Source organism: Coturnix japonica, chromosome 5 (genome assembly GCF_001577835.2).
Source record: "Coturnix japonica isolate 7356 chromosome 5, Coturnix japonica 2.1, whole genome shotgun sequence".
Classification (NCBI taxonomy): domain Eukaryota; kingdom Metazoa; phylum Chordata; class Aves; order Galliformes; family Phasianidae; genus Coturnix; species Coturnix japonica.
Genome location: NC_029520.1, coordinates 34,348,149 through 34,372,851, shown reverse-complemented (window position 1 = coordinate 34,372,851; position 24,703 = coordinate 34,348,149). Strand labels below are relative to the sequence as shown.

General features: G+C 53.7%; 2 protein-coding genes across 2 annotated transcripts; one reads left to right on the top strand and one right to left on the bottom strand.

Annotated features, from left to right (window-relative positions):
* Positions 1–244: 244 nt before the first annotated feature.
* SYNDIG1L (synapse differentiation inducing 1 like) lies at positions 245–12,385 on the top strand. Its single transcript, XM_015865235.2, has 4 exons — positions 245–370; positions 7,093–7,545; positions 8,677–8,814; positions 10,425–12,385. Exons 2-4 carry the CDS (start codon positions 7,117–7,119, stop codon positions 10,581–10,583), a joined length of 726 nt encoding a protein of 241 aa, XP_015720721.1. The 5' UTR covers positions 245–370; positions 7,093–7,116; the 3' UTR covers positions 10,584–12,385.
* A 3,680-nt stretch (positions 12,386–16,065) lies between these two features.
* On the bottom strand, positions 16,066–22,282 carry VRTN (vertebrae development associated). The gene is made up of 2 exons (XM_015865236.2): positions 22,198–22,282; positions 16,066–19,031 (listed from the first exon to the last, which is right to left on the bottom strand). The coding sequence occupies exon 2, from the start codon at positions 19,028–19,030 to the stop codon at positions 17,009–17,011; it is 2,022 nt and encodes a 673-aa protein (XP_015720722.1). The 5' UTR covers position 19,031; positions 22,198–22,282; the 3' UTR covers positions 16,066–17,008.
* Positions 22,283–24,703: the final 2,421 nt, after the last annotated feature.

The window sequence follows — 24,703 nt, the reverse complement described above, 5'->3', positions numbered from 1 at the left end:
GGAGCAGAGAAGGCAGCGACTTTCCTCCTCTCTCTCTAACCCAGCGGGAGGAGAAGCCACGCCGAGGAGAGGCGCTCCGAAAAGGAGCGCTGGCGACGCGCAGCTCTCGATAGCGGCCGCCGGGAGCCGGGAGCTGCGCGGCCGACAGCGACGGAGCGCGGTGCCGCCGCAGCCGGGGGCTCCGCTGCCGCACCGCCCGCACCGCCCGCACCGCACCGCGCCCGCCGCTCTGCCGCACCGCCCGCCGCTGCCCGGGGCTCCGCCGCGCCGCTCCCCGCAGCCCTCGCAGCCCCACCGGACTCCGGGCAGCCCCGCCGCAGCCATGACCGCCGCCGCTCCGCCGCCGCTCCAACTTGGCGGCTGAGCCGAGGTAAGAGCCTGCTCGGGGTTGGGGATGGGGATGCGGTTCGCTTTGGGGAGCGCCTCGGGTTAGGAAAATGTGTCGGGGGCTGTGAGGGCTGCGACTCGGAGAGAGAGGGTGCTGGCGCCCGGGGTGGTATTACCGTTCGTAGGTGCCGGGGTGGGCGAAAGGGAAGGGTTTCGGCAAAAGTTTCTGAGGCTGCCTATGGCCGAGACGATGGCTGCAGAGGCACCTGGGGCTGCCGCGTGAACAGGAGGCAGCCGGCGGCTCTCCGAAGTTTGGGGCTTCCTTTCTGCTGGGTTGTCCGAGAGGCCCGGGCCGCCCGGGGGTGTGCGGGGCGGCGGCAGAGACGAGCTCGGCGCGAAGGGGCCGTAGCAGTGCGGAACTGCGCGGAACACGACCCGCTCGGGCAGAGCCTCCGAGCGTGTCCCCGAGCAGCCCTCTCGGTCTCGAGTCCGCAGCTCGGAGTTTGGAAGGGAAGTGCTCTTCGGAGCTGGCCAGTGCCTGCTGGTGATTCATTCTCCAAAGCTGCTGCAGGTTGCACAGAACCAACACACTGTACTGGGTTGCTTGTTTTGCCTCCGAGAAGCAAATTTCCTTTGCACCACCTCGGGAGAACCCCTTTCCCGAGGAAGACTCCGAGTGGAAGGCAGCACTGGGTAAACAACGGGGGTGGCCGGGGGAGTGGGGTCTGAGGCTGCCCTCAGGCACAGGACGTGCAGCCCCGACCTCCCGGGGATGAGGCTGGTTACTCTGTGGGCTGTCAAAAGAAGGAATTACCCAATCAAAAAGGCAGCGACCGCGTTTCTCCGACAAAACTTTGTGTTGTCATGAAAATGGCTGGCAGATGGAAAGCTTTCAGGAGCTGGATCGGCTTCGCTTCAGCTCCCTGAACCACCATCAGAGGCAGGTAATAAACACCGTTATTAAAGAATGAGTAATTTGCTGCAGCTCTAGCACGGTGGATTTGCACAGCATATCCCTGCCATTGCCTGGTGCAGATCCCCTCCCTGCCCTGGAGCCCTGCAGCCAGGCCTGGGATCATTGCTTGTGACACACCTCTGCCCACTGCTCCAAGAGGGTCTTTGTAGGCCGGACTTTGAGCCAGCTTCTCTCTGTCAGTAGGATTAATGATGGGCAAAGGATCAGTGTTTTAAGCTGAAAAGCCAAGACACGGTGCTGAGAGGGGGAAAAGCCCTTCATAGATATCCTCTCAATAGTCCTTACTGATGCTGTTTGTCTGCGAAGCAAAGAAGGCAGCAAAGCAGTTGGAATGCTCTGGTGAGCCTGGAGCAGAGTGCTGAACAGAGACATTGAAAAACTGCATAGCTGCCTCCAGTGGGAGCCTCCTTAAATACAGGGGTGGAGGGGGGGCAAATCCCCACCAGATGACTCCATTTCTTTGGCAGTAGCAGATATTAGCACCATTTGGTTTGCACAGCACCTATTGGCCAGGGTACCAGCTGAAGTTCATGCAATGTGCTCCTGTGCTGGACATCACTGTGCTGCTCACAGGCCACAGTGGGAAACTTTGGGGTTGGAAAGGTGAAGGAGCCGTGTGCCGTGTCCACAGTATAAGTTGTAAGTAAGGGAGAGCAGATTATTGGCAAATGAATGGAATATCTGAGCTGTGAGGGGAAGAATGATGACCAGCGAGAAGGAAATCCCCCTGAGCTGAATGAAGATAGAGGATAACACAAACAGGCTGGTGGGGAAGGGAGGTGATAGCAGCACCAACCTTCAGGGTGCTTATGAATCATTTGTATGTATGAGTTTTAAACCAAGGCAAATGTGCAGTTCCTAATAACTGATGTACGTTGCCAGCCTTGTCTGTTAGCAGGGGGACATGGTGAGAGCGCATGGCTTCATCCCATCTCAAACCCTCTGGAAGGGGTGGATATTTCCCTGTCCTCACTGGTGACAACCGCTAGCTGCATGCTGTGTCCTCGTCCTTGCATTGTGCTGCTTTCATCTGACACAGGCCTCTTGCCTGGGTAAAAGTGGGGTCACCTTTGCCAGGTCAACCCTGAGCTGAGTGACAGGATGTGGTCAGGGTGCCATGGCCCTGGGGAGCTCACAGAGAGAGAGCCTGGAGGTGGAGGTGATGGGACTGGAGTAGGTGAAACGAGAGAGCTGGAAGAAGAGTTGGAGCCACATGGGATGTCAGTCGTGTTCTGTTCAGTGCTAGGAATAAACAGGAACGGAGAAAAACTATGTGAAACCGAAGACTGGAAGCACTAACAGAGAGAAACCAGCCATGAGTAAAATTACAACCCACATGTACGAGCTTCTGCTCGCCTTCCTGCAGCAGTGAGAACATCCTGGCAAAAAGCACATCCTCAGGGAACTCCGTGAGATGCCTTATGGCAGAGGCTCACAGTGCATGCAGGTTCCTGGGCAGGGAGCTTGGCTGGGCCAGGGCACTGCGCCCACAGTTCTGGTTCCCAGAAACCTTGCTCTCATGGACATTTCCAAGCAGGCATTAGCACTGAGGGTAGGGTGCCAATATGTGTTTGTCCAGAGGACAGCAGCCACAGTATGTCCTTATGGTGGTCCTGAGCTGAGCCAGGGGAGTTTGAAGCCTGAAATTGGTCTGAGTTCCTCTGGGGCAGAGAAGGCATTTTCCCCTGATGCTGGGCAGACATCTCTCCTGGGCTGCTTCCTCCAATAAATGCCATGCTGAGTGATGGCCTCCCCACACTGGAGTCATTGTGCTGACTTGCACCATTTCCCAGCGACTCCTCTTTGTCCTCAAACCAACATTTTGCAGCGTGCAGAAGCCTCTGGTGAGAGCTGTCCATCACTTCTGATTGGCACAAAGCGCTCCCACTGCCTCACTGGGGCTTGCTGCTGTGGGCAAAGATTGGTTGGGGGTGAGCATTCCAGTCCTGGGGGTCAAGATGTAGGTCCCAGTGCAGCTGCCGGCACCTGGAGAGCTCTCCTGGCCTCGTCCTGGCCCCATTCCCGGCACAAAGCAGGCGGCTGCCCCATGGCACCCCACTGCCTCTAGCAGCGGGGCATCCCCTGCATCCCCCCACCTCCCATCCATCCTGCAGGATCTCCCGCTCGCACATTTGTTCACTCGTTTGCATTTCTCCAGCTAAAAAAGGGACACCGAGAGGGCCCAAACGTGTTGATTTTACACCTCGCTACCCACACAGCCAAGCGTCTCATCGCTGCCTTCCTCCTCCATCCCGCTGCCATTCCCCAGCTCGGTCCCTGAGCACGGGGACACCTGGGGACCCCGCAGCCCCCGCGCTGCGTGGAGCTCCTGGGACACCTAGCGGCCACCTCTCCCCAAGGCGGCCGGGGGGGACCGCTGCCGCTGGGCCGCCCCACAGACTGATTTGCTGTTTTTTCCCCTTTTTCCTGAGCATGCCGACCTGCCGGGTGCCTTAGGACAGGCTACGCTGCCCTTCTCTCTCGGGAATGTGAGGACACGTAGCGCAATCACAGCTTTCTAATGAGCCCGAGGAGAAGGGCAGAGTGTTTGCTTGACAAGGCAGTTAGCTGATGATTGATTCCTGGAACAGCCACTTAATTCATCATTAACTGGACTAATTGCAAGCAGCATCCGTGCCGAGGGTCTCAGTGATTACTGCACTGCCAACCTGGAGCAGCTGTGGGATGGGGTATGGAGGTGGGCTGCATGACACACGGAGCCGAATTTGGTGCGTTTTCATTGTCATGCCTTGTTTTGTTTTGGTTCCTTCTATACCTTGTTGGAAAAGATCGCAGTACTCAAGGTGGATTTCCTGCTCTGCAGGGAAACCAGGAGAGCCAGGGAGAGCCCATCCCCATGGTTTATAGAATCGCAGAATCACAGAAAGGCTTGTGTTGAAGGGACCTCAAAGCCCACTCAGTCTCAACCTGTGAGCTGCCCCCCAACCAGCTTAGGCTGCCCAGGGCCCATCCAACCTGGCATTGAGTGCCTCTAGGGTTGGGGCACCACAGCTTCCCTGGGAAACATGCTTGTGGTGCTCGGGGTGAAGAGGCAGCTTGCAGGGGCGCTCAGCCTGACTGCAGGGAGCATACAGGGCTGAGGCCCGGGGCTCTGTGTCCCCCAGGGTGTTGTGCCTCTGTGCCATGTGTACACCTCTATTTGGGTACCTTGTGCCTGAGAGTACCTCACTGCTGCTGCCTGCTGCCAGCACCATGGGGCTAATTGCTCTCCATGCTACACTGTCATGCTTGTAATGAGGACAGACAGTGTCTGCTCTTCCCAGGCTGGGCTATTGCATCTTCTTTACTTTCATCACCCTGCTTCATTCCTCTTCCCCCAAGCCTAGTTATTACCAGGATTACTTTGCGAAGTTCCAGTGTGGCTAAATCTTATGTAGGATCCTGATAAACCACATAGGGTTTGGGAAAGCTCTGTCCATTCCTGCACACGTGTAGCTGGCGCTGTGCCTCACTCTTCCTGCAGATCCCACCTGAATATTACCTGTAGTGTTTTTATAGCCCTGATCTCCACTAGGCTCTGCATCATCTTATATTCCTCAGAGCGAAAGACAACAAGGAAAGGGTTTTAGTGCAGGTCACTCTCTACAATCCTGGAGTGCTCTTAGATGTGACTCAAGTCAGCCAGCCCATGTCCCATCATCTGACCCCACCCTCTGAGATGCCCTTGGTGATCAGAGTTCTATCCAGCAGTAGCCCAGCTGTGTAGGGGTGCTCTTCCTGCCCTGCTCCATCATTTATCATGGCCTATATGTATATATATATATATATATACATTTAGCTGAGGTTTTGCTGTGATTTGCTGGTGGCCTCACTGTGTCCAATCTCTGCTTGTTTTTCAGAGTTCCCATCCTGAATGCTCCCTGCTTCCCTCCCAGGCTGGCTATTGGGTTCTTAATTCCTCTCAGCCCCTTTCCCTTATTTCTGTCCCTCACTCCTGCTGTACATGCTACCCAGTTCTGTAAGCAGACTCATCTTCCCCTCCTCAGAATCAGTGCTGATGGCCTGGAGTGTGATAAGCAGCAGCCTCCACACCAGCAGCATCCCCTTGCTGACTCCTTCCCAGCACATCTGGTAGTGAAGCCAGAAGCATTCCTGGAGATGCCAGTGCCTCACCACTACCAGCAGCTTTGCTGGAGATGGGCTGATACAATTTGGTGATGCACAGAGACTGGACAGTCCATATTGTTTATTTAATAAAGAAAAATACCTCCATCCCCAGAGGAGTTCAAAGCTGGGTTGGATGGGGCTCTGGACAACCTGATGTAGTTTCTGATTTAGTGGGTATCAACCCTGCCCACATCAAGGGGTTGGTTCTTTAAGGTCCCTTCCAACCCAAACCATTCTATGACTTTGTTGTAAATCTGATTTGCATATTGAGGTAAGCATCATTATTTTGGTCTGTGCAGAAAATGAAAATATCTGTGATACCAACACGCATCACCCTTAAATATTGTGGAAATACTTCCTGGCCATCTGCTGCGTGAGCCATTGAGTACCTTATTGGCAAAGTGGGAGGGTAAAGAAAGCAGACAATGATTTTGGGGAGGGAGGTGTGGAGAGCATTCGTGCAGTGTTTTAGCAACGTGGGAGTGCTTTTGAATGGCTTCATTTTCCTAAACAGCTTTCGAAAATGTGCCAACTGCTGCCAACACAAAGCCCATCATCAGGGACACTTACAGCGGGCTTTGGCACTAAGAACTGTGCAGTACGGCAGAATTTGGCTGAGAGAATGGGGCCTTTTGGGAGGCAGTTGGGCTTTTTGCTCCCTGGAGTCCTCAAATCCAACTTCTTCATTTATATTTTCTTTCTGAGGATTGATTAGAAGCCAAAGCAATGTGCCTGCCATTGGTAGGGCCAGGGCACCACAGGGAGCCCTATGGCAGGTAGCAGTGTGCTCTGCTTTGCAGCATCCAGCAGAGGAAGCAGCTGCAGAGGTCTCTGGGGAGCAGAGTGACATTTGGGGCTGCAAGGCAGGAGGGTGGCACGTTCCAGCAGCTGGGAGCATGCGGAGAGGGCTGGAAAAGAGGACACCCGGATATTGAGCAGCACAAAGCGATCATTCCTCTCTCCTGGGGGATTCTGATATTTCACTATACATTTTCAATGTGCTGAGGTGGGTTGGAAAGCCAAAACAGTAAGTGCTCCTTTGAAGAAATAGGGTTGAAATGTTTCAGCTCAGAAAATTTCATGTCAAAAGAAAAAGAAAAAAAAAGGCAGCAGAGTGTTTCAGAGTTCTGAAATGGAGGAAGGGAGTAAGGACTGGAATTTTCCTGAGGAAGAAACCAGTGTTGGCACCGCTGGCCGAGGACTCCTGGCTTTCCCCAGCTGTTGCCTCCCCACATCCCAGCTTTAGCCCACAAAAGAGCCCTTAGAGATTGTCCCATGTCTATGAAACCACTATCTGAGCATGCTTTGTAGCAGTACAGATCGTGAGGGAGCTCTAAAGATGTAGAGGGACTGCTCCCATCGGGCTGCACATGGCCATACTGAGATGCGTTATAGACACAGCAATCTTAATCCAGCCTGAACCAGATTGCTTTGCTGCACAGCTGGATCCTTATCTTCCTACCAGCTGGGGAGGGACAAGGAGATGTTCATTTTGGTAGGAGAGCATTCAAGCTGTGGGAAGGGCTCTTCTTTTCCCTCACACTGCCAAATCCTGTTCCCTCTGGCTTTACTCACCTCGACATTGGCTCTGCATGGGCACTGGCTTCCCCATTGCCTTGCTGTGCAGAGGTAACAGCCCCCTCTGCTCTCTGCTCCCACAGGATTGCTCCTACCCTGCCAGCAGCATGGAGAGTGTGCGTGAGCTCCAGGACCCGCTGTTGGCCAAGGCTAATGGGCACCTCCACAGCAGCTATTCTTACCACCAGCACCACAGCCAAGACTACCCCGGACACCACTGCCAAGGGAAACTGTACTCCTACATCTTCCAAAACACTGGCGGAGCCAGGACTCACCAGCTGCTGGATGCCAGCTCCCTGCAGCTGGCTGTGGAAGCCTTGTATGGCCCCAATTTCATCCTTGTGAAAGATGACACTGCACTCAAAGCAAAGGACAGCAAGACAGAAAGCTGTGAGACTACTTTTACGGAAGGTAAAGAGGTTCCATCTGACAGCCCTGATGGGCATGATGCACAGGGGTCCTGCCTGGTAGAGAGTGACATTCGCATCCAGACTGTGTCCTACGAGGTGGAGGAGGAGGAGCTCCAGGAGTACGAGGTGAGCTTTGTGCAGAGGGTTGGCACCACACACCTTCTGTAGTGACTGGGCCAAGTGCTTGGCTTCCCTCCCAGGTCCCACTCTCTGTTGTCTCAGTCTCTGTGCACTCAGAATTTCTTCTTTCTGCTTAAAATTCCCACTCCCTTCCCCTCAGCACGGACCTCAGAAGGAGGTCACCAGCTTTTCTGCTGGCAGCCTGGAAAATGGGGCTATCTCTGCCGCACGTTTATGGTGACAGGAACCCTTTGACAAGGGCAATCTGTGGCCACTGTGATGCTGGATGTAATGGGAAATAGTGCTCCTGTTGCATAACAGCAAAATTCACATGCATGATGTCAGCGCAAGAAAGCTTAATATATCTAGGCAGATGAATCTTGCAGGGATAGAATAAAGCTGGCAAAGCAGCCTCATTCTGCACGTTACCCAGGACCTGGCAGGTCCCTGGAGCTTGCTGGAGCTGGTGCTTATCTGTTGGCACAGCTCTGCTGCTGCCCCTGGCTCTCCCCACCTCTCCGTGTCTTCCCACAGGCACACATCACTGCCAAATAGTTCAGCTGGGCAGGCCGTGGCCAAACACAGACAAGCTGATGGCAGTGATGTGAGAAATGGGATTGCTAAGAGGACAGGACACACTGCCACCGTGGTGGAGGCTCCAATTCAACTTCTTTCCTTCAATCTCTAAATTAGTTTAGCAGGATATCGATCTACTGATCCCTAATGGGGTTAAGGCACTTTGTTTAAGTTTGTTTAAGCTGACAAACAGCCAGCTCTGCCAAAGCTTCAGTGTAAGAATCTCAGTGTAAGAATATCTCGCAGGGAAATCCTAGACCCCAGCCGGTGAGCTCAGCGATGCTCTGGCAGGGAGCCGAGGCGCCTGAATGTGCTGAGCCATGGCTTTCCTCACCAAAGCCGGCTGAGCTGACGGAATATTTCTGAAACTCACGCCTTGAATGTGCAGCTGGGAGGTGTGTGGGGACCTGCAGCAGGATCGATCAGGAGCTGGGAGAACAGACAGGGCTGTTGGGCATGTGGGGTCACTGGGAGCAGTGGCTGGGCTTGCTGGGCTGCGGGGCAGCTCATGGAGGTGCGGGTGCAGCTCCCTGCAGGCCCTGACTTTGTTTATCTTTGCAGAGTGACTCCTCTAGTGACAGCGAAAGTGAGGACCAATTCCTGATGCTTCCCCCCCGGGATCACCTGGGCCTGGCCCTGTTCTCCATGCTGTGCTGTTTCTGGCCACTGGGAATTGCTGCCTTCTACTTCTCACAAGGGGTAAGAAATCCTTGGCCATGGGATCCTTTGCTCTCTTGCATGTACTCCACCCTGCAGCAAAGGGTCCTGCAGGGCACTGGGCATCCTTTTGCCCATCTCTGTGCCCAGACCCCTGAGAGCCAAGGTAAGGAGTGCTTTGTGCTCCTGGATGTCTGCACAGCTGCTCTGAGGTTGCATGTCCTTCAGCTGCTGGTAGCTGAACTGCTTCCCTGCGCCTTCAGGTCTTACCTGGAGAACTGGGGCTCCTGTTGCTTTCCCACAGAAGGGTCTCATCCTCCAGCCAGGCAAAGGAACGTGGCATTTTCCATTTTCCCTCCCATTCTCCAACAATAAGGAGCCCCTGCTCTGTGATCCCATCTGCTGCTCATGCCCTGCAGACCAGACATGCTGGAGACTCTGGTCCCCATATCACCATACCTTTGTTTCTGCTCCTTACTCATCAAATTCTGTGCTCCCACACCAGGCTGTGTGAAACTGGAAAGCTTCATAAGTGTATAACAGGAGCATCTGTCACAGAGCCAGTGAGAGGACTGGGACCTGCAAAATGGCTGATTTCATGTTTCTGCACATGGTACAGCACAGCATGCTGTATTCTCCATGTGTTAATATGCTTTGTACAATTCAAACTTAGCTCTGCTATAATTACCACTTGGGCTCACTCTGTGGGACACTGTGTCTGTGCACAATGGCTGCCCAGATTTTAACAGGGCAACTAGAGCACCAGCCATGAGCAATACTGACAGCAGCTCTGAGTGCACCCTGAGCACATAGGGCAGCTGGATGTTGCCAGCCAGTGAGATAGCACCCATGTTGCCTCCATCACTGGCTTCACTGGCCCTCCTTTGTCAATAGGCTTCAGCTGAAGATTCAAAACAGCCAAAATCTTTTAAACATAATTAAACATAAGGTGTTCAAGAAATGTGTAGATGTGGCACTGAGGCACATGATCAGTGGGCATGGTGAGGATGAGATGCTGGTTGGACTGGATGATCTTAGCGGTCTTTTCCAACCTTAATGGTTCTGTGATTCTAAATGGCCTATTGTCCCTTCAGTTTGGTGCTCTCCTAGCACTCCTGAGATAAGGTAGCCAGCTGATTTGGCTGTACACTTTGAAAGCACATAAGCCGTGGCTCCTACATAGTCACAATATTCTTCCTAAGATCTTTTTAAACACAGAGCGATCAGCAAAAATGCAGAGCATCAGCAGACTTCCCACTTAGCCCACTCAAGGCACCAAAATCTGTTCGCAAAGCACAGTGACATAACCACATTGGAACGCACTCCACGATAAATTTAGGTATCAAAAAACACAGTGCTGGCCTAGGACTCTTCTCAGGTTCATACAGAGAGGGACACATGCAGAGGGGACAACAGAGAGGCCACTTATCTGAGACTCCTTGCTTTGAGTAGTAAAATATGAACCTCTGGAAGGGTTTGCCATGTTTTTGTTGAGAGAGGCACTTGGGTGTCCATACAGCCCACTTTTAGCTTCTGCAGTTGAATGAGGCATGTTCCAGCTGGTGCACATTCATCCCTCTGCATGTGGCTGCCTCAACCTGTGTTGCACACAGGTGAGAAGGTACAGTGGTGTGTGCTTCTTCTCCTTCCAGACCAGCAAGGCTGTCTCCAAAGGAGATTTCCACCTGGCCAGTTCAGCTTCCCGCCGAGCTCTCTTCCTTGCTGCGCTCTCTATAACCATCGGTACAGGTGTGTACGTCGGGGTGGTGGTGGCACTCATTGCATATCTCTCCAAAGGAGGCCACATGTAACTGCTGCCTGTACACCAGCGTGATCCCCAGCCACCACTCCTCCTGGGATCAAGTCTTCCTGTGGAGCACAGGGTGCCAGTGCTTGCAAGGGCTGCTGGCATAGCCAGACCCAAGCTTGGATGCCCAATGCCAGCTCTTTCCCTTTTCAGACGCTCAGTAGATCCTTGGAGATACTCAAAAGCCAGCTGGATGTGGTTGTGGGCAAGCAGCTCTTTGGAGGCCCTGCTTGAGCAAAGCTTGGACTAGATGCCCCCCAGAAGTCCCTTTCCAGCCTCAACTATTGTGTCCTCCCTGGCACTGTGGGGTGACACCATCTGACAGCAGGGAACTGACCTGACCACAGGGATCAGGAGAAGCACAGTGGAAGATGTGTAAAAGCAATGCTGTGTGCTGCTGCTGGCTGCTGCCACCACTCCGCTCTAGGGCCACTACTTCCTCCCCCAGCCCTGCATTAGGGACAGCCATCACAGATGCCCAGGCTTTGCCCATGAAGGGGACAGGCAAAGAGGAATGACTGCTCTTTCTTTGGGCATCTGGAGCCCTGGTGTGGTTTCAGGACTCCTATGATGAGGACAACAGTCTCCTGTCAGTGCCATCAGCAGCACCTGGCCCTTCAGCTGCAGCAAAGGAGGAGGGTGCAGCATGAACATGACCAAAAGACGTGCTCTGGAGTGCTCTCTGCATCCCTTCCAGATGGACCTACAGTAGCTGGCTTGCTCCAGATGAGAACCAAGAAGAAATGCAGGCTGTTGCTTGCAGACAGTCGCTGATCACCAAAGATGGTAGCAAAACCCACAAGGTTTTCCAGTGTTCACAGTGATTGTCCCAATAACTGTATTTCAGAGCTTCTGAAGAGCTGGCATCCCATGGTGATCTGAAGATATTTGCAGTGGGAATTGCTGCCCACGATATGACTGCAGGGTGTGGAGGGAAGATCTTGACTCTCAATATTGAATTGGGGTTTTGTGCACCAGGAGTGGGGAGCACAAGACTGGCATGGCATACAGAGCTCAGGTGGGTGCAGGAAGCAAGGATCCAGAGAGGAGGAGGCTGGGGGGAAGCACAAAAAATGGGGACACCCCAACACTCTTTTTTCCACATCTTGGAGAGGGGCATCTCCATCTGTCCAAAGGCCTCTGCTGACTAGGAAGTTCTGTACATCCATGCCTACAACTGACTTCTGCTAGTTTGTATGTTTCCAGTGACACACCAAGTGCTTCAGGGGTGGACACAAAGGCAGTGACTGCCCCAAAGGGCTCGGTTCAAAGGCCTTTCCTCACCCCCTCTCTGATGCCCTCTCACCCCTCTTCCACTGGCTCTGCAAATGGTGCAATGTGCTCCTCACATGTACATTTCATCCTAAAGAAGCATGTTAATGTCTGCAATTCCTGTTGTACTCGAGCCATAAAGGAGAGAAGCACATCAGAGACCTGTTCAGAAGCAGCTTCCATTATGTTTTATAATGTGGAAGAGCTAATAAAAGAGCAGGCAAAACAACAGTTTGTGCTAACACAGGGCTGCAGAGGAAAGAGGTGAGCTCTGCAGGCTGCTGTGGGAGCACTGATACAGCCAAGAGCTGGAGGTTTTCTGCAGCTCCCCACGGAGATGAGCATCCAGCTGTTGGCTTGGCAATGTGGGGGGAGCCGTGCTGCAGTGTGTATCACAGCCAGCAGCCTGTGCTGCGATGGGATGGGCTGTTAGCCTTGAGTGGGGGACAAAAACTGGGTAGAGAGAGGCTGGAGGATTGGTGTTCAGGCTGCTCTGCCTGGAGAAAAGGCTTCAAATAAAATGTGCTCAAAGAAGATCCTGCACACCTCTGGGTCCAGCTCCTGGTCCCTACAGGAGCATTCCCAACCCTTCCCATGGCTCTTTTCTGCCCCTTTGTCTTCTTTAATTGGAGGCACAGGGGAAAGAACTGGGCTGGAGGGCCAACAGAATTAAAGTGTTTTCCACTAATAGCCTGAATCTCTGATGAACTTGTAAAGAGGGGGAAAGGGGCCGAGCAAGCACATCCCTAAGGGAGGTATTATGCAAATGGAGAAATTAGTTGGAAACAGCCTGAAGGGAAACATGGAAATTGAAACCTGAAGACCAGCACAGAGACTGCTGCTGAATAACTTATCACAGATGCCCAGCATCTGCTGCAGCCACCAGAGCACAAGCAGAAAGGCAGTGAGCACAGCAGTCAGGGAACAGGAGAGATCCAGAAATGTGACTGAGCTAAGAAAAATTTAAATATATATATATAAAACTCAATCAGTAGGCACAGAAGAGGTTATTCCCTCCTGTTCTCCCTCAGTTCCCCTTGGTATCCTCAGCCCCATGGCAGAGTTCCACAGGTGTCCTGACCCCATGGGGCATTAACCTAAATGATGACACCTATTTGCTACTGAGCCTCCCCCACAGAGGCAGCAGGTTCTGCATGACACCCCTATCTCCAACATACTGCATGGGCAGGATCCTGCAGCCCCCCAGACCCACTGCTCAAAAGTGACCATCTCAGCACTGTGGTCCTGCCAGCACCTGTGTCCCTTGCTCTGGGCTGGTGACACCACAAGGCCAGAGAGGGCACAGTGCAGGGTGTCCACCTGGCTTGTATGTGTATGGGCAGACACAGCCCCTTCCCAGGAGCAACTGCTTTCCTTGGGGCAAAACTGCCTCTTCCACCCCACGTGTGTCCTCTGGGGATGGCAAGGAAGGAGCTGGAGGGAAAAACAAGCAGAGTCCATCCTTCTCCTCTTTTAATGGCACAGCCAGTGTTTTCCCTTCACAGCAATTCAGTGTTGAAATAGCTCATTAAGTGGGATTGGGTACATTTTCTATTCCTGTTTAAAAAAAAAAATAATAATAATCAAGGAAAAGAACAGTGCAACCCAGCACATCCCTGAGGCAGCCTCCCCTCTCCCCTTGGCTCCCCACAGACAGCCTGCAGCAGGGCACACACAGCCCATGGCCATGCCACCACCTCTCTGGGACCTAGTGGAAGATTTTCAGGATAAAAGCCAACCAAAGCAGCATCAGCTCTGAGAGCAGGGTGCTCATTACCTCTCCTCCACCATCATCAACATGGGGATGTTCCATGAGGCTGAGCTGTCCCATTCTGCTTCTGCCTCCATGTATCTGCAATGCCCAGGTTGGGGGATGCTTGGGAATGGTTGGACACTATTCTGCAGCACTGTCACAGAGTTCTTCTCCAAAACTCATGTATTTTCCAGACATTGACTGTGCTAAACGAATGTGACACATCAGTGCTCTTGCTGTCTAGAAAAGTAACAGCAGCACCTGGATTTTGGCCAGGTACCACTGTCAGCCATAGCTAGTCCAAAACAGCTATAATGAGTTTAGATGGGTTATTAACATTGCAGAAGATCTGTTTGTCTTGAGGACAAAGACCTTGAGGAGCAGCTTGAGGAATGATCTACTTCCACATTTACATTAGCAAGTTGGCATTGAAGGGAGGGATGCATTGGTGACATTTGCTAATGAGACAAAATCAGGAGGATATGGAAATAGATAATAGGAGTAACACAACTGGACAACTCAGCAGACCAGAGCAGCGGTGCTGGGATGGGATCAAGCAGTGGGAAATGCAAAGGGGTTGAATGGAGAGGCTTACACAGGGGACTGATCCAGATAATCCCCTTTTCTCCTCATCTTGTCCTCCCTTTCCCACGTATATTTTCTCAATAATTAATTGTTTTTGTGTTTGTTGGCTCGGATCTGAATGGCAGCACTGGCTTCTCTGTCCTGCAGCTGCATGTCTTCCTCATGGTTCCAGTGAGGCCCAAGAGCTGCTCATGCCCCAGGAGCTGCAAGAGCCTGGGGCAAACAAAGCCCCACTGCAGGACTGCCTAAGGCAGCTCTGCTAATGGGAAGGTAAGGGGGACCACTAGGGATCCAGGAGCTTTTGTAAAGACATCACTTCTATCACGAAGAACACATCTAAAAAGCCAATTGCCAAGCTAGCTGCACATTAAATTTCAAGACTGCTGATTTTTGAGCCCAGAGGAAGGACAGCTTCCAGGCAGAGACCACTGCCCACCACAGCCACAATAGCAGAGCTCCCACACTGCCAAGGAGTGGCACGTGGACCAGCTCTTCCCAGCTGCAGGCCATTACCGCTCATTAAGTCATTTGGAGTCGCATGGTTTATTAGGCAGGCTTATTGCCCTGCTAGCTGCCACACTTAACATCCCTGTTTAACAGGAGCACTCACCATGTAACTATTCAGTTTTACTGCAGGGATGATCCTCTGCCTCTGTCAGCCGGCGTCTGCCTTTGCTCCATCCGCTTGTGTTGTCACCAGGTGGGATGGTGCTCTTACCTACCTGAGGACAGGGATACGGCAGGGTGGCATTGCTGTCCCTGTCCTCCAACCACTTCTACCAAACTCCTGCCCTGTGACACAGCTGTGACCCAGGCAGAGTCTCACCACCTCAGCCTGGCACAGCATGACAGATGTGAACTGTGTATGTCAGGTGGCAGGGGCTGCTCCCTACAGGCTTCATGGGCCCCAGTCTCTGCATTTCAACCTCTTTTTACTGTTTTCATTTCCACCTTGGCTGGGGTTGGTGCTTTAATGCCTCCTTCTGCCCACTGTGTCACATGCATAAGTGTAAAATTCCTTGGAAGGAAAAGTATTATTTTTTTATGTGATGCCCCATCCAGGAACCCAGCTAAAGACAAGGAGAGCATCATACTTGGATCTCTTCAAGAGAGCCCCTCAACCATTTTGCGAGATAACAGTAGATGACTGAACAGCAGGTTGATGTAAGGTGGGCAATAATCTCCATTTGAGAGGAGTCAGACAATGGTAACAAAGATGAGCCATCCCTCTATCCTGCAGAGGGCTGGGAAGTCCCCACAGGCTTTCCTGCATACCCACAGCATGCTGGATATAAATCCCAGCTCCACTCCTGCTGCTGCCCACAGCTCAGGGCCACCCAAGAGACTTGAGTTCGGTGGTCACACAAGCCATCCTCTGTCCCCTAGGTTCAGTAGAGAGAGCACACAGCTTTGATCTAGAGACCCTGTGCACCTTCACAGCTTGCTGCTGCCATAAAGAGCAGCTACCTCCAGCCCCAGCAGTTCAGAGATACAGATAATCATTCTAGAGTAATTACCAGCTTACTCCCTTGGAGGAGTTCTCTAGTGAGAAATCACTGGCAGCTAATTACTCCAATTACTTCCTGACACACAGAGCTCTCTGCAGTGGCACCAACAAGCACTGCTCGCCATCTTCCTGCTCCTCACTGCAGGGGCCTGAATGACTCTTCCCACAGCACCCACCACCCCAGACCCCTCCTATGAGACCACACACTGTATACTGGTATTCATTCTCCCCACAGAGAATATTTTCCAGGGGCATCAATGGTGGTGAGATCCTGCTGGCACTCAGTGCTGCTCCACCACATCACTAGGGCCTAAGGGTACCACAGGACCATTCTGATCCCTCATGCACAAGAGAGGAACCACACAGGACTGGGAGTGAAAGTTTTTATTGCTTTCAATTCTTACGAGTTGGGTGTACACAGCCATGTCTGCCACAGGCACACTGTAAGGTGACAGCCACACCACACTGGACTTGTAGCATGAGTCAGGGAAAGCAGACTTTGGGCCCACAGAACCTGGTCTCTGCCCCACAGCAGGCAGACACGTCCACATAGGCACTAGGGAAAAGACACAGATAAGGCAGCTGCCAGCCCTGAGAGAGTAAAGGACTGTGAAAGAGGTAACTGCTACATGACCAGAAAAGTCTTGTAAAGCTGATTCAGTGCCTACAAAAGACACCAGCTTCTGGCTTGGTAAGGGAGCCCCAGCACAGACTGCGCCAGGGACACAAACCAACCCCCCCTTCCCTCTACCTGCCTCTGTTCCCTCTAGGGGAAATCAGGGCAGCTGGGACAAGTATTAAAAGCCACAAAGCCAAAGCAGCACCAGGTGAAGCCTTCAGCCTCCTTAACAAGGAGAAGCACAGGTTAGATGTTATCCCTCAGTGCTGAGCACTCCTCCAGCCCCTCCTTCTCACCAAGGGGATGCTGGGCATCTCTGTGCTGAGTGCTGCATGTCCCCATCACTCCTTCACACAAATGCCCAGGGCAGAGAGGCCTTCACACCCTCTACCACCAGCATACACCAGAAGTTTGACAGAATCCTATGACCCCTTCTTGTTCCCCAAGTGCAAAGGCAGCAAAACCCCTTTGCCCCTCTCCTTTGGGGCAGTCAGTACCTGCCTCCCACTCCTTCCATCTCCAGGAGTGGGCACTGCGTAGACATTCTCATATCCAATTCAACCACACAGAAAAGAAAAATCAGGGACTACAAACAAAAGAAAACCAACCCAAAAGTTTGACCTTGGCCCTGACCTGGACACCCCACCTGTGGGTCGCAGGGCACATCAATGGAGAACCATAGCCAGGTGGACCTCATGCATCCACAAGGGTCAGCCCGTCATGCAAGGCACGCTTCCACATGTAGTAGGTGGAGCGGGCTGTGAGGGGGAAACGGGCACTAAACTCCTTGTAGGTGGGGAAGGTCTTCGACTCAAAGCGCTGCTGCAGGAACAGCTTGGCTTGTGCCTTGAACTGGGTGGTGGCAATCACATCCATCACAAACATTTGGCTGTTGGCTCTCTCAGACACAGGGTAGCCTGAAATGGTGGCATTGTACGGAGTGGCTGGTGCTGACTTGTCCAGATGCTTGGCTGCTACCTCCATGTGGAGCTGGGGTTTGACACTTGGCTCAGATCTCCGCGGTGCCAGGGAAGTAACCCTGTTCAGTGGCCACTTGGAGCTGGGAAGGCGACGTTGCCCAGATGCTTGGCTCCTACTCTTCCAAAACCAGTAGGTTGTGGAGGAGAGCATTGGATAGCGCAGGCGAAACTTGCTGAATGGCAGCTGCCACTGCTGGACCTGCCTCCGGGCCACATCTCGTAGCTGCTTCCTCCAGCACAGGGAGGGCTTGAGCTGCAGGAGACTCCTGGTTGCCGACTGATCTCCGTTCAGCTTCTTCCTAGCAGGCAAGCTGCTTGGCTTCAGCTGCAGAAGTGGCTTTTCTATGGCTAGAGGTTTCTGGTTATTCAAGGGAGGCTGGAAAGGTTTGAAGTTGGGGTTCTCTTTGATTGCTTTTCTTCGCCAGTTGTAGTAAGTGGACCTGGAGATGCCGGGGAAGCTGTGCTTGAAGCACCTGTAAGGCACCAGAGTGTTCATGGATATACATTTCTCCAGGTAGGATTTGGCTCCTCGCATGAAGATCCCTGCTTGGACTGGGTCTAGGGAAGGACTCGGGGGCCTTAAGCTTGCTTCTGCCTTCATTGGCTCATTAACATCAGACTTCTTTGGGACCTCCCTGTGAAGCTCCTGCAGCCCATTGGCCTCAGCTAGAGCAGAGGCATCACCATTGACCGTGCTCTGCATCTCATGTTTCCAGGCATAGTATGTGGATCGGGAGATTTCTGGAAACATTTGTCGGAAGTGCTGGAGCGGGACAATGTTGCCCTCTTGAAAGCACGACTGGAGGAAGTGTTTAGCTGCAAACCTGGCAGCTGCTTTCTGCCGGTGTTCCCGAGACTGGCGCTTCCAGCGGTAGAAGGTGCTCTTAGTAATGTTGTACCTGTCACGCAGGTTGGAGTAGGTCAATTGGGGGTCACTGTTCAGCAGCTCCAAGGTCTTCATGGGCTGGACAGGAGGCTCTGATGAAGGCATTGTGGGCTCCAGCTCCTCCAGACCAACCACAGCCACAAAGTACTGTGCTTTGAAGACCTGCCTGGAGAGTTGCTGCCCCGACCACATGATGTGAAGAGTGGAGGTCCGTGGGCCACACTTCCTGGGCCGGATGAGCCGGTTGAAATATGGCCGGATCTTCAGGTTGCTCATGGGATAGATTGAGTAAATGTTACACTGCAGCACTGAGGCAAGTGCATAGACATGCCACATATTGGCAAAGGTGCCAGGAAAACAGGTAGCTTTGATATCTGCATCGAAGATAGCCTCCAGGATAGCCATGGGTAGGCTGGTCATCTCTGGTGTTTCCTCTGTGCAGAGGGAGTAACGGGCAGCCTGCAGCATCACCTTGGAGTCAATCATGCCATTCAGGTAGTACTGCTTGTGCAGCAGCATCTCCACCACTGTGCGCACCTGCAGCTCCAGGCTGAGGCTGGGGTTGCCCCAGAGCAGCACACTGGCTGCCTCAAAGAGGCGGTTCCCCTCACCTTTGCAAACCAGGGGCAGCATGTTACTTGGAGCATCCTCAGGGTACAGGCTCCTGGCTACTCGATCAACTTCCAGCTCCTCTTGAAATTGCCTCCTGCCATAGCCAGGAAGGGGAAAAGATGACAGGGTCCTTTCTGCCTCCAACGCAGCACTGGCAAGGCCCTCCAGACCAAAGCATTCGGTGGCTTCTTGCAGCTCCTGCAGCACAGACTGCACCAGCTGGTGCCGCTGGATCATCCTGAAGGACAGCAGAAAGGCAGAAGTCACTTGAGATCTAGGCAGGGCACACTCCAGACTGCCAGGGTCAGCTCTTTCCTGAAGGTCAGGAAAGGGGAAGAGCATAGAGGAAAGGTCCCTGTTCTCCCCACAGCCATCATCCCAAGGACAAAGGAGAAAGCCTGGGTCCCCCCAGGCAGACTTGGGACAGATACATGAACTCTGCTTGCTCTCCAGTGACCTCCTGCGGGCAGCAGGTATGGCACACAGCTTCTAAAGATGTGTGCCTGGGATAGATGGGTGAAACTGAGCAATGACTGCATCCATTAGGGAAGGAGATGGGGCCACTCTCTGCCCCACACAACTGGTTTTCTACCCAGTCTCACCCCTGCAGCTTGGGCCCTGCTGCCAGTGCCTACAGTCAGCAATGAGAAAATCTTGGAGGTAAAGCATTTGTCATCTCACCAGGGACAGAGCAATGCTGTGTTAGAGGTGCAGAGGGACCAGACTACAAAGCGTTCAGCCCAGTAGAAGGTACAAAGTGATTTCTCCCTCCCTTGAAGCAAGCCTCTGCTGCTGCAACCATCACATATAGCTAAAAGTCACCACAAAACCCGAGATGGGAGAAGCAGCTGGAGCCAATACAGGCATGGTTACTGCTGCCTGCGCTGACACTAGGTGTCACTTGCTGCTCAGCAGAGAAGCACTGCCAGCAGAGACAAGGAGCAAAAGAAGCCCTACCAGGCAGGAGGCAGCACAGAAGAGTAGATGGGGCAAGAGCTGGGTGGGCAGTTCAGAGGCTGTGTGAAGCCCTCTTCCTCTTCCCAGTTTCAGCAAGTCCCAGTCCTGCAAGCCAATTTCCACTCAGACAATACAGGGAGTCAAACTTGCATCCTCTCCTTTGTCAGCGCTCCTAACACTCACATGGTTCTGCTTCTGCCACTCCCGGAGTTCCCACTGGGCTACAGTCTTTACCCCACAATCCAGCCCTTTCAGTAGATCCCTTTCCAGCACTGTTTTGCCACCAGCCAGCCTGAGCCCCTCACTCCAGCAACCCCCACTTGCCCACAGCTCACAACACATCCCCCAGAGCAGCCCATTCTGGTCCATTTTCTCCTCATGCATAGTCCTGCTCATTCATGTGACACCCCCCACGTATCGGGCATCACTTTGTAGTCTGCCTCATTCCTATCCCAGCTGGAGACTCACCTTCCCACAGCACTTCAGAGGTATCATTATGCACTCACAACTCCTCAGGGAGATGGCAAAACAGCAGTGCCAGGCAGGAGAGGCAGCAGTCCAGAGCAAAGCAGATGTCCTGCCTGACCTTTCCCTATTCTCAGTCCTGTTACTATTGCTGTAGTATCTACAGCCCCAGCCATGATCAAACAGCAAGTAGAACAAGGTGCCACATATCACACTGCTACACCCAGGCCACTTCACCCCAGGGAGCCTCTGTGCTGCTGTTGACCCTTCCATTAACCAAGGCAGCTCCCCTCCCTGCCTCCAGCTCCTCCACTGCTCCTGCATGATGGAGGTCAGCTGTGGGGAATCACCCAACAGAATCAATTCAGGAGACAGCAGCACACAGCTGAGAAACAAAGGCACAGACTTGCCCTCAGAATCCTCAGCCCAAGTCAGTATAGGGTTGTGTGCTGGGTCTGGCTGGGATAGAGTTAATACTGTTCACAGCAGCTCCTGTGGTGCTGTGTTTTACATTTGTAACCAACACAATGCTGCTGACACACTGAAGTTCTAACTATCGCTAAAGTGTTTGCAGAGCATCTAGTCCTTCTGTTTCTCACTCTGCTCCTCCAGTGAAGAGCAGAGAAGTCCCTTGATGCAGTCAGCCAGGGAGGGCCACAGTACACCCAGGCCCTCATTCTCCATGGCCACATTGCCCTAAAGCCTTCAGGAAAGCTGAATGAGCCGAGACAAGTTTTTCCCTGGGGGATGAGGAGCCAGCATAGGCTAGAAAGCACTAGGCACGCACCCGGTCCTCATGGCCCGGTGTCCATTTCCCATTCCCTCACAGCTCGAGGAGTGGAAAATAAGAATTAGAGGCACAGAATTGAATCCTTTTCTTAAGTAATACCCCACAGCCTCAGTGTCACTGCCAGCTCCTGCTGCCTGGAGCTGGAGCAGCAGAATCTCACAGGCAAGCCTAAGGCAAAAGCCACAGCTCAAGCATCACAGATAAGCTCTGAGCTAGTGTGCAAGGGGCCAGGCAAGGCAGCAGCAGAGGATGTACAGCAGCCAGGGTAAACTCCTTCGCTCTCAACATGGAGGAGCTGCTGTTCAGTGAGGGCTTTTCCCTTTTTCTCCTGCTGAACATGACAGACAAGCACTTCCCAAACCATCTCAGCTCCAAGAACAGCCAAGGGAATTTTTCCCCCCGCTGATAAAGGTTTTAGCTAACCCAGCCTCTTTTGCATTGTAACAGATAAGCAAGCACTTGCAGATCACGTTCCCTCACCTAAACTGATGGGCTGGTGGCATCCAGTAGTGCAAGTTCCCCAGGTCAGCCCCAATACGCTCCCACCAGCAGGAATCCAGGAGACTGAGACCGGCAGCACCCAGCAGGGCAGTGCTGGAGCCCCATCAGCTCACAGAGCTCCTTCTGAGCCCCAGCTGTGCTCTCAGGCTACCATGGCAGCAAGGGCTTCCACCAGAAGCCTGCTCCCAGCACTCACATTCCCACCCCTAGGAAAGAGGAGACACTTGAAGAGCAAGAGAGGAAAAAAATACAAAACATATATATGAACGCTGACTGACTAACCCAGGCCACAGCATCACAACTACATCTGCCCAGGGACATTCTCCTAGAAAGAGAAACTTACGCCCAAGCAGCACCTGACAACAGACACAGCCCCGCTCCGCGGGTACACACGTGGGCAGCTCTGCGGCCACTCGGGGCTCTCCCAGGGAGCAGCAGCACCCGGCGTGGCCCTGCGGCGCGGCCGGAGCGGAGCTCCGTGCCCAGCGGGCCGGGTTACAGCCCGCCCTGTCGCCCGGGGGACAAAGGGACGCACAGCCACAGGGAACGAGAGCCGCTGAGCCCCGCCGGGAGCAGCAGAGCGGGACAGGACGGCTCTAGGAGCCCCGCGCTGGAAAGGAAGGGAGGCCGGGAAGGAGGCGGCGGCTGCTACAGCTGCAGCCGCCGTCGGGGCAACCCCGACCGCACTCACCTGACTCCACAGGTCGCACCCCACCCGCGCCCTCCGCCGCTCCGCACCTTTAAGGGCGGCGGCAGGAAGCGGCGCGGAGCCGCCGCCGCCGCGGCCCCGGTGCCAGCCCCGCAGTGACCCTCGGGAGCGGGCGGCCGCGTGCGGCGCCGGGCCGGGTCGGGCCGGGCCGCCCCTCCCCGCCGGGCTCGGCTGGGCTCGGCTCCCCTCCCCCGCCAGGAAGCGGGCCATCCCCGCCGCCCCGGCCCAGATGAAAGCGGAGCGGGACGGGGGTCACTTCCAAAGCTAAAGTGATAATGGCCATTGTCCTGCCGCCGCGGCGCTTAAAGGGCCCGCGGCGCCAGCCTCTGCGGCAGCCGGCTCGGAACACCTCGGGATGCTGCAGCACACACCGCCATCCGTGCCCCACGGTGTCCTGCTGCCCCGCAGCAACCTCGGATGGACGTAGCGCAGCTGTCCCCGCTTGGGCTGCTGATGCCTGCCTGGCCCTTGTGCTTGGCATGGTGAAAGCATATGCCACTGCGTGGGTGCCAGGTCTGGAGCAGATCACGCTGTGGCCATTGGACATGTGTCCCAACCCGAGACCGCTAGACCTATGGAGGCTCCAGAACCTACTAGTTTGTCTGCAGGAGGCACCAAGATGAGGGCAGCCTTCTTCCCGATCTCACCTCCTGTTCACGTTTGTGCCACCCACCTGGAGCAGCCTTCCTTCCTGCTATCTCTGTCCTGCCGCCTAATCTCTGGCCCCGGATCCCCCTCCTTAACTCCAGCACACACAATGGGTCCATCTGTGGCATCATGTGAGGCTGTGCAAACAGCGGGTGCTCCAGGCACGTCTCTCCAGCATCTCTAAGCTTCCAAACTCAGCTCCACCCTGTGTCCTCCTTAAAGCTCAGAGTGCCCAGAGCTTCCTCCAGGACCTTCCTCTTCCAAATCTCTATCCAAACCCTTGCCTATTCCAAAGCTCCAGCTGAGCTCTGGGCCTCCCACCACCCACTGAACCACTCACTCCTGCACTCTGGATCTCATGCTGGATTCTCCTAGTCACCGCCCTGGGACTTACTGATGAGGAATAAGCAGCACAGAGACTCAAGGGTATGGAGACAGCTGCTGGCTGCAGCCACCAAGGATTTCCAGTCCCAGCCAGTGGGTTGGCCAATGGCTGGGCCATCATCTAAATCCCATGGCTGGGGCACCTTTCCTGCTCATCCAGCCTTAGGAGTGCTTTTTCTTCAGAGCAAGACCTACCTCAAAACAGGGCCTCCTGGATCTGGTCTGCTCCTGGGTGTGGGGGCTCAGTGCATTTTAAGAGGGGGGAGGCACAACTTTGCCCACAGGGACTAGTCATCAGGCTCCTCACCAATTGGTCTCAGTGTTTCATGATCCTGCGCCTACCCTGTGAACTCTTGCTGTGGGCAGCATCTGGCCTCTCCACCCCAGCCTTGGGGTAAGCCTGGGCCATGCCACAGCCCCCTTGTGCACTGGGGGGTCTGAAATCAGTCCTGATGTTAGACACACCATGGGATTACTGCCCTGTGTACAGTCACCAGCAGGGAACTTCACTTTAGACACTTATTCCTGCTGCAGTGCTTGATAATAAGAAGTCTGGTGTAGACACCAGTGATGAGATTCTTGTGCAATTTGGGGAGAAAATCAAACAAAGACCTTCCACACAGGGGAAATGCATCTTGCTCCCTCTACAGCTGGGGCTGAATGTAGCCTGCTGCCCTCTCTCTGTTCTTAGTTGAGGACACAGCATTGCAGGATAAATCACAGCACATCTCTGATGAGATGCTTTCCACCTCCCCAGCAGTGCATACCCCAGAGCACTTTTCCCACTTCCCTTGTCTCACCTCCCAGCCCAGCATTGCAGGGGGAGGCTGGATAAGGAGTTGAACAGGAGGAGCGGGCTGGGCTCACTGCAAGCTACGGACTGGCCTTGCTCTCTGCCACTTTTATTTTCAGCCCCAGCCAGGAGCCATCTCCTGTGTGACAGTGAACCCTGGGGCTCAGTGCTCACTGAGAGCCCTCGTACTGTACACAGAACAGTTGCACTGCAAGGAAGAGAGATCTAAACTCTTCTCTGGTAAGCTTTCCCACCCTCTTCAGGAGGGAAAACCAGCTCCACTCTTGCTATCAACCTGACCAGTCCTGGATGTGTTCCGGGGCAGGCCAATTCTCCTAGCCTCAGCTGCTCAGCTCCCCTTCTCATCCTTCATCCTTTTAACTTCTTCGGTTGCAAATGCAAAACAGTGCTCACAGGGCAGTGAGACACTGGTAAATGCCAGAGTCAGCAGGGTCAGTGATTAACATAGGAGCTGGAAAACACACAAAGAAACAGCCTGGGCAGTTCTGTTATGCAGATCACTGCACACACCAGCTTCCAGCATATAAACAAGTAGTTAGCATTTTTCTGTTCCTTGGAGGAGTTCAATGGGGGACCAGTGCACTCCTTGCTTTAGTGCAGGATGCTTCAGTATGACAGTGGGTCATGGAGACCTTCATAGTT

Bases quoted from the DNA above. Each gene is read 5' to 3' on its own strand.
- SYNDIG1L (XM_015865235.2), top strand. From the start codon at position 7,117: ATGGAGAGTGTGCGTGAGCTCCAGGACCCGCTGTTGGCCAAGGCTAAT. The intron at 7,546-8,676 runs GTGAGCTTTGTG...TTATCTTTGCAG, and splicing joins AGGAGCTCCAGGAGTACGAG to AGTGACTCCTCTAGTGACAG. The intron at 8,815-10,424 runs GTAAGAAATCCT...TTCTCCTTCCAG, and splicing joins CCTTCTACTTCTCACAAGGG to ACCAGCAAGGCTGTCTCCAA.
- VRTN (XM_015865236.2), bottom strand. From the start codon at position 19,030: ATGATCCAGCGGCACCAGCTGGTGCAGTCTGTGCTGCAGGAGCTGCAA.